Source organism: Myotis davidii, unplaced genomic scaffold (assembly GCF_000327345.1).
Source record: "Myotis davidii unplaced genomic scaffold, ASM32734v1 scaffold363, whole genome shotgun sequence".
NCBI classification, from domain to species: Eukaryota; Metazoa; Chordata; class Mammalia; order Chiroptera; family Vespertilionidae; genus Myotis; species Myotis davidii.
In genome coordinates this window covers 1,816,801-1,826,108 of record NW_006294069.1, presented here as the reverse complement: position 1 = coordinate 1,826,108, position 9,308 = coordinate 1,816,801, and the positions used below count along the sequence as shown (strand labels likewise).

The 9,308-nt window shown below is 43.9% G+C and overlaps 1 protein-coding gene across 2 annotated transcripts in view; it reads left to right on the top strand.

Annotated features, from left to right (window-relative positions):
* The window catches only part of BLMH (bleomycin hydrolase), a 39,950-nt gene extending 32,721 nt beyond the window's left edge, over positions 1–7,229 (top strand). Inside the window, exon 11 of one of the 2 annotated variants that reach the window (XM_006768121.2) lies at positions 6,266–7,229. In XM_006768121.2, the coding sequence (XP_006768184.1) occupies positions 6,266–6,417 (152 nt within the window). In that variant the 3' untranslated portion in view covers positions 6,418–7,229. The remainder of the gene's footprint in view (positions 1–6,265) is intronic. The other variant, XM_015566764.1, reaches the window with a different exon arrangement.
* The last annotated feature ends 2,079 nt before the right edge of the window (positions 7,230–9,308 follow it).

The following is a 9,308-nucleotide window of genomic DNA, read 5'->3' as shown; positions in this document are numbered from 1 at the left end:
GTGGTTTGATGGTTTAAAGAAACACAACCCGCAAATCAAAGCATCTCTCTTTCCCCACCACACTTTCCACCCTGCCTGTCTCCTAGTGGACTTAACAGGGAGACAGTATCTTCTGTAACTTATTTCTGAAAGAGGCCACAGTTCATACCCAGCTGTAAGGATGCTATCAGCAAAAGGTGCAGGAGCAGGAGTTGTGTCCTCACCACGTACTTTTGTGTTTACTCTGGAGGAAAAAGGACCCCCTTCTCAGATCACTGTCCAAATGTCTGTCTCAGAAGTGATTTTGGTTCCCTTCCTCTGGTTGTGGGTTGTTTGTTTTTTGCGGGGGGCGGGGGGGAGGTTGGGGTTAGCATCCAGCCTGTGCTTTCTCCATTCTTCTGAATACATACACTTGGCATCTGATTTAAAGAGACAACAGACCTCTTAAACAGACCCTATGAAAACTAGGCGCATGGCCATTGATATGGGTGAGTGTGTGAGCAGATGAAACTGGTTCCGAACAGCTAGGTGCCTAAGCTGATTACACGCTGTTATCTGTTGCCAGAGCCATAGTGGTCTGCCTCTTTGCTGTTGAGTGTTCTGTTGGAGGAAGCCGAGCCCCATGAAAAAGACTGGATTTGAGTTAAGACCTGGATTTGAGTGTGGGCTTTACTTACTGGCTGCATGACTTTACACAGCTCTGCCTGCCTTATTATGTTTTGTGAGGATTAAAATCAAAACAAGGATAGTGGATATGAAATTGTATTGTGAAGTGTCGGGTCCCTACAGACGTGTGTGTGTGTGTGTGTGTGTGTGTGTGTGTGTTGCTTTCTAAAGTGTAATACATTTAATAAATAAAATAAAATAAATTTATTGTACTATTTAATAAATAGTACAATTAATATTTACATTTAATAAAATTCCAAAATCAGAATACAAAAACATTTGTAAAGGGGAGTCTTGTTTCCTTCTCTTCTCTCAGGCTACCACTTCTGTTCGTTTCTCTATCATTGTCCAGCGTGTTAGTGCACCAGAGGTAGCGTTCCTCATTCCCTGCTTTGCATCTTGCTTCCACTTCACTTACCCGGCATGTCTTGGAGTTTCCTTATCAGTACGTTTCCACGCCACTGCAGCTTCATCGCCTTCCATTGTCTGGATGTACCATAGTTTATTTAACCGGTTCCTGCACTAACAGAACTTGGGTGTTTCCAGACTTTTGCTGATACAAACAGTCTTGCAGTGAATTTATGTATATATACAATGCTGAGAATAGTGCCTGACACATAGTAAAAGCTAAATAAGTATTGTCATTGTGGGTAAGTAAAGACAGAATGCATGTTTTATATTGTGTGCGTGCAAGTACTATGTGTCTGTAGGATAAAGTCCCAGAAATGGCGTTAATACTTAATGTAAAGGGTAAATAGAGGCATTTGAAATTTTTCTCGGTGTTACAAAATGCCATTCATGGGGATCGTGTCACTTTACGCATTTACAACATACTCCGTCAGCGATGTTCAACTGGTGTATATATACCACAAGCACTTTTAAAACATACGTGTGCTGCGGCACACTGGTTGACTGTTCAGTAGTTGCCAGATATTTCATGTTCTAAAAATTCTTGTGGCACATCGGTTGAAAATCGCCGCTCTCTATAAATGTAAGGTATTAGGGCATGATTTATGCAGCGGGTACCTAACAAGTGGTTGATAAATTGTCGCTACTTAGTTATCTGTTAAAATTGTGTGTGTTCATAATTGGGGGCTAGACTGATCGAGGCCTTAGTGAATGATGAGTTTTTCGTTGAAACTGTGTTTCTAATGTTTTCTCACTGCTCAGCCTACTTTTTTCTCTTATTTTTTCATTATCATAGCAGAAAAATGTTTATATAATACCAAATTTGGAAACCATAAAGGAAAAGATTGATAAGTTTGACTTCATAAAAATAAAAAGGTTAAGTAGATTTGAAGATATGAAAAGCTAAATTAGAAGGCAAATGACATAACTGGAAAAATGTTGCAGCCATTATTATAATGAAGGATGTAACGAAGATTTAGTTACAGAAATGTTTATAGCAGTGTTGTTCTTAAGCACGAAAAGGCAGTCTAGGTTCTAGCAGCGGGGGATTGATGTACATTTCCGATTACCCATATAAATTCAGCACCTAGACATTATGATGTAAATAGATATACTAGTAACTTTTTTTATCAACATGAAAAGAACAATATTGGAAAACAGCACGTGTGATACTTTGTAATAAAGGAGTGCGTATATCTCATTTTTATTAAATGTATAGAGCCTACATGCAGAAGCTATCCAAGGTCTGTGTAAAAGTGGAAGAGGGCTTATTCCAAGATGGAGGGATTGTAGGCAGTTTTAAGATTTACATTTGTCTCCTCTTTCTCATCCACCTCTTTCTCCTGCTCCTCTTCTTCCTTCTCCTCTTTCTCCTTCTCCCATGTTTCCAAAATTATTTATAACGAGCATGAATTATTTGGGTAACTTTCAAGGCTAAAAAAGCAATAAAACATTCCAGACATTTAGAGGGGGGGGAAATCACCCACCCTCCTGTATAAAATTATGATTTTATTTTTTATCCTTCCCCCATATATCTCAGTTTGTAACATAGTTATAATAAAAGAAGATATGCTATTGTTATGTTCTTGACTTTTGTCACTTTTAAACGTTTCCCATGTCATTCCACAGTCTCCACAATGTCGTGTTAAATGACGAATGTCCTGTCGAGTGGCTTCTCACTATCTTTTAGGAAGTTTAAATGTGACATAAGTACCAGTGGGGATTTTGCCTTCTCCCCGGAAACCTTTCTTCAGACTGGAGTTCTCACGGGCAGGTGTACGATCGGTGGTGACTTAATGAGGTCCAGGAGTCCGGCTTCCTTAAGTCCACCCTGCCAGGCAGATCCATCAGAGCAGAACAGAGGCCTCGATTGCCTCACACCCCTTTTACAAAACAGCAGCAACAACCAAAATCACCCACAAATAGTTCGTTAATGGGGTGAAATACTGCATAGAACAAAGCCAGGAAATATATAAAATATATCTAATGTATAAGTGATAATATATTCGTCACCTTAATCTCGTCTTAGATCTCTGGTAGGATTTCAGAAAACTTTTCTGAGCTAACGTGGCCACATTGATTGGAGGAAAGTTGCAGCCTCTAGCCTGTAAGCCTGCTCTCTGGCCACTAGAAAACGTCCTTCCCCAAGGAAAAAGGAAAAGAAAAGAGGAATCTGGTGCAGGGACCCCCAGGTTAAACTTCCTCTGAGACTAACGCATTTGGAACATTCCGTGGCTGCGTGAACGTGGCCTGACCGTTCTAGAGCCTGATTCACAGACACTGTTTCTCCCTTTTCAGAAGATGCTGCCCTGTCTCTTACAAACACAGAAACGTGGCCGGCTTCTTTGTGGGGCTGTTTACTCATTTGACTTCTCAGTGTGTGTAAACAAGGCCTTAAAGTTCAAACAGAATTTAATTTCGCCGTAGTTCCCGACGCTGACTTCCTTTACCCGTTTATCGTTTTGTTCCCTACCTGTAACCTTGGGGTCCCTGCAGCAGACTTGCCTTTTACTTTTTCCTCGGGGACCATCTTTTCCTGATGGCCAGGGGGCTTCCAGGTTAGAAGCCGCAACTTTCCTGGGATAAAATGGCCACTTAAAAGCTGCCTTACACAGCACTCACTTGGCTTTCAGACATGCTGATCCTAATCTTCTCTGTGCAGCCCCAGGACACGCAGCATCGACAGCTACAGCAGCCACAAGTTCATTATCTGCTCGGACCGCAATTACTTGGCAGCCCCCTAGACTATGAGGTTTTTGTGGGCCCCAAAGAACTCATATCCTGCAGAGAGAGACGAATCACTGCAGGTCTCCCGGCAGGGACACTGAAAGGGAGGGTTGCGATTGATAGGAGTTTTAATTTTGAGGACTTAATCTGATCGGCTTTTGGAACAAGATGTGTAGATGTACTTACTGTCCATTTTCTCTGTGTAGTCTCTGAAGACTCATTTGATGGTGCGGTGATAGTATTGTCATTAGGGCACAGAACTTTATTACATGGCTCTGCCCCTGCCCTTCACCTGCCTCGCTGCCCAGTGCTACTCTGAGGACTTATTCAGCCTGCACTGTGGTGAGGGGAGGACGACCCATGTCTCAAGTGGTGCCGTGCTTAGTAATCTGGTCTCCTGCCCACTGGAAGCTCCTCCTTGGGAAGGCAGATACCGAGTTCCTCCGCCGTTACTTGAGATGCAGTAAGAGACGGTGCAGGCCGGTCCTTCTAGCTTTGGTTGCTAGAACTCAGTGGCAGTAGCTTAGGTGATGGTAGGGGCCAGATCCTGACTGCCTGACACAAGCAAAGCCAGGGACTCTGGGAGATAGAACAAAGACAGAAACCAGAAGCAGCACAGGCTCCAGGGTTTGTCTGTGCCCCCTTCCCTGCCTCCTGCTGGGGGAAGGAGCCCTGGGTCCGGAGGCGGGCCCCAGGGAGCAGGGTGTGTGCCCTTAACCGGCTGGGCCTGGGCCCGGGAGCTCCTTCCAGGGCATCGGCTGAGGATGGACATGCGGGGCCACATCAGGATGAGCTGGCCTTGACATCTGTCAGAGACCAAGGGCAGAGCTGGGTACAGATGACCTCACAAAGCAGCTGTGTCTTCAATTAAGTAATGTCCTCGGGCACACCATTTAGCTTACAACATTAGACTTGCCATCATGTCGCTTTTAATGATTTAAAACAGCCTTGCTTTTAGAGCAGCAGTTCTCAGGGTACGATCTGAGGACCCTTTCAGGGGTCTGCAAGGTCTTCCCTCTCCTCTGTGTGAGGTCAGATTTTCTCCATCAGCTTCAACCAGAACAGCAGACTGAAGACAGAAGGCAGATACAGAAGTCCAGCTGTCTGCTGTGAAGCCAGACGTTAAATTATAAAACAATACCACTCTTCTAGCTAAAGTTTATTTTACTTTTGGTGAATATAATAATTTTTTCCTAAAAATGTGTTATTTGTATTTATAGTTCTTAAATTATTATTTTTATATGCATTAATATTTTAAGCTTTCTGTTTAATTTCTATTATGGCAAATCGCAGTAGTTGTAACCCACATACACAGCGTTTTGGGTTCTCAATGTGCAGTCTCGGTCCTGGGCACAAGACCTTTGAGACCTGCTGCACTGGAGGACACCTTAGGAGAAATACCTGCACCTTCTCCCTTTCTCTTCGTCCTGCGTAGTGAGAACTGAGACAGCACCGACCTAGATCTGCTCAAACGCTTTCAGAGAAAATTGGCTTGTGTCTGGAGTAGAGGCCAGCCAGGGTCAGATGACGATGACGCCGGTGACCGCTAGTCCCTGAGTCCTTGGATGTGGAGGCTCCTGCAGGGCCCTGGGTCTTTCGCTTTCATTTTCCTCTTTATGTTAACAACCACTTGGGTGAAGCATTCCCCCCGTTTAACTTGTTGGAAGTGTGTTCCTGAAGGGGAATCTGTGCTGTCCTAGTGGAACCTGAGATACAGGTTAATCTTCCTGAGGAACAGGGGGTCTCGAGGATGGATCCCTGCAGACACCACTCCTTCTCTCAGCCCAGCTCTCAGCTGGGAGTTAGTTCAGCCATGTCTCTGGAGTCCTGCCCACAGAGAGATCCGTAAACTGGGGAAGAGGGTGAGCAGCGGTCTCAGCCTTCCAGTTCTGCCTGCTCCTTGTCACAGGTTTCCTCCAGGAAAGTGGGGACTGTGTTATTATTTGATTCCTATAGAATCATCTGCAAATGAGTGGCTACTTGGGAATGACCCCTTCATGGCTGTGGCGGGACAGAGAGGAAGGAAGGAGAACAGCCTGTGATGCTGAGAAGGAGGGTAGGGTCGGGATGGCACGGTGACCCTAGAGATCATATGAGCCCCTCGGTGTGGCTGTATGAACAAGAAGCATTTCCAGCTGCCCTCTGGGGGCATCCATTCGCCTTCAGTGAGGCAGCCTGGACGGTGCAGCAGCACAGAACCTGGTAGCAGCCTTAGGTCCCAGCCCAGCTCTGAACCTCGCCTGTGAGACTGGACACGTCACTTAGTGACTCTGAGCCCCAGATTTCTAGTTGGTAAAAATAGAGCCGTGCCTGTCCTGTCTGCTTCACAGAGTCGCTAATAAGGCTTAGATTCGGTGAGATTATGGCTGGGAAAGCAAAACTCAGGTACAGACACCCGTTTGTGAAAAGGCTTCTCGATAGTGCCCACACAGTGTCCGCTACTTGACCCTTGTCCTCTGGGCTCACGAGGCTTCTCTTCCTCCAGGTTACCTGTGCATGACTGACGAGTGGTTCTCTGAATATGTCTACGAAGTGGTGGTGGACCGGAAGCATGTCCCTGAAGAGGTGCTAGCTGTGCTGGAGCAGGAGCCTGAGATCCTGCCCGCCTGGGACCCCATGGGGGCTTTGGCCAAGTGATACTGCCTCCAGCTCTCTCCTCCTCCCACGGGACCTGGAGTAGCGGCCAAGGACAGATCCGGGAACTGAAGCCAAAGTTACACAGGTGACTGTGCGCTCCCACGGGACACAGTCAGACCCTTGGATTTCTCCTCCAGGAACCTCACGGGGAAGTGTGCTTTCTGTTGAAACAAATATTCTTAAAGAAAATAAAGGGAAAGATCGGGTCGCACTATCTGTTCTCCTCATCTCCCACAGCTCAGGATCTCTTCGCATTTTAATCCGATGTAATTGTGTGTCTTAACTCTGTCAGGAAGGTTTGGTTCTGGGGCTGCTTCAGTAGGACAGGAGAGGATGAGCGATTGAGGAGCACGGAGAGAAACGGACCTATTTCTCCTCGTTCCTAGAGTAGAGTTGGGGGAGGGTGACCCTATGATTTGAGCTCTCAGAACTGCATGCTGCCTGACAGTATCACCGTCCCTCCCAGATGGCAGTCACCGAATTCAGTTTTCTCAAGGGAATTTTATGTCTCTAATAGCCCAGGGTGGGAGGTTGATCAAGTCCAACATGATTCCTACCTATTGTTCTGAACTGTGGGGGGGCACCGCTCTACTTGAGTCGGAGTTAAGTAGAGGCTTAGAGAAAGCTGAGTGAGAGAACAACCCAAACCTTATCCTGGTCTGAATTACAGCGATTAGGAGGTGCTCTAGCCAAACGGTTTAACTTCTGCCTCTGGACTTGGGAGCTGGGTGGGCAGGAGAAGGTGAAACCCATGCTTTCTGACAACTAGATGGTGCTGAGAAGCTTTTGAATAAAATACTTTGTTAAACAGAGTAAGTTGGCTTCTTTGATCTCAGAAGTGTTTCTTTATTTAGCTACAGAGGAAAGCAACCCGGTGACTGATGCTCTACAAAATGAAAAGGGGGCAAGATGGGTCAGGGCTTTCCTGCTTCAACTTGTCTCAGGTCCTGGTCCTCCCGGCCTGTGTGATCCCCAATGGTTCTGCAAAGGGCTTCCCAGCACCGTGTTTAACCATTCTCGCACCCAGATCCAGAGTCCTGCGAGGGTGGAACGTGAGGATCTGCATAGCTCCACCTGAGAATGTGCTGGAGATGATGTATTTTACTGAGTCTGAGCCTTCCTTTCACTGAGAGCAAATAAGTGTAGCCCCCTAATCAATATTTCCATCAGTGCCTGCGCCCCTACCTTTCTGGCCGTCGGAGAATCTTCCCAGTCCCAGTAGGGCACGTTGTCTCACACAGCACTTTCCAAGATAACATTAGGTAAAGGCTCAAGCTTTAATCACAGTGCTTACTGTCTAGTAATCCTGTCCCAAGCAGGATAAATAGGTCAGTTCCTAGACACATCATGGCGAAACCTTAGAACAGGTCTTAGAAGCATCCAGGAAGAAAAAATTAAATTGACAGCTGACTTCTCACCAACGATATAAGCCAAAAGACAGTGAAATATATCTTCAAATACTATGAAAAGTTAACTGTGAACCTAGAACTCTGTATTAAACAAAACCGTCAAGAACAAGGGTGAGCCTGGCTGGTGTGCTCAATGGTTGAGCATCGACCCATGAACCACAAGGTCACAGTTTGATTCCCCGGTCAGGGCACATGCCAGGGTGTGGGCTCAATCCCTAGTGTGGGGTGTGTAGGAGGCAACTGATCAGTGATTCTCTATCATCATTGATTTTTCTCTCTCTCCCCTTCCTCTCTGAAATAAATAAAAATATTTTTTTTAAAAAAGAACCAGGGTGAAATGAAAAACATTTTAATTCAAGAACTGTTGCCCAAATAAAAAGGAAATGATCCCATATGGACAGTCTGAAATGCAGCAAAAGATGTAAATCAAAGAAAATGATAAACACATGTATTATCTAAACCAAGCATGTCAAACTCTAACATGGGCCAAATAAACAAGGTTTAAGTTTATGTGGGCCGCAAAAAAAGCCTTAATTTTCATAGAAACATAGCTTTATTTCAATAGAGACATGCTGAATACAAGGGCTGAAATAAATGAGTAATCACTAACATAAAATAATAGAACATTTTAATAAAAATATTTTTTTCTTGAACATTAACTTACCAGACACTGAATAACTGCACAAATTAATAAGCGTAACACAAATAAACCTATTTTTCTTGTTCTCTGAAAACGAAATATTTCCTGTTGCGCACACCAAACAAGTCAGTATAAGACTAATGACATGTCAATCGGCTGCTAAAACATTTGCTGCTAGTATTAGTGGAGAGAAATGGTGCGCCTGCATGTAAGGTGCATAAGGGAGATGAATGCAATACGATTACAGTAATCAGTCATTAGCAAACCCTGTAGCTCGTTATGTATAACAGGATATTGTAAAAATTAAGTTACGAAATTTTTATTAAAACGTTTCATACATACCGTTATAGTGGCTGGGCCGCAAAAATATTCATTGTGGGCCACATGTGGCCCGAGGGTCGCAGGTTTGACATGCTTGATCTAAACAAAGTGACTATAGGTGAGCATAGAGTTCAAAATAAGATAAAATGAAAATAGATGATTAGGGAGCAAAGTGATTAGAATAAACATTATAAAGTCCTTATCATTCAAGAATAAGTATATTAACTTTAGCCTTTGGTATGTTCATTATATATGCTAAAAAATTTCTAGATTAAATACTAAAAAATAAACAGGATGTAGTTCCCAAGCAAGACTATAATCAATCCATAAAAAGACAGGATAGGGAGAGAAAGAAAAATGCAAAATATCCAAAATAAGATAGTAGAAATAATTTAAATGTGTCAATAAGTACAATATACATAAATGGGTTATATGTTCCAGAAAAAAGACAAATTGTCAAACTGGATTTTTAAAAGAAATTCAGCAATAAACTGACAAGAGATATTTATGGACCTAACAAA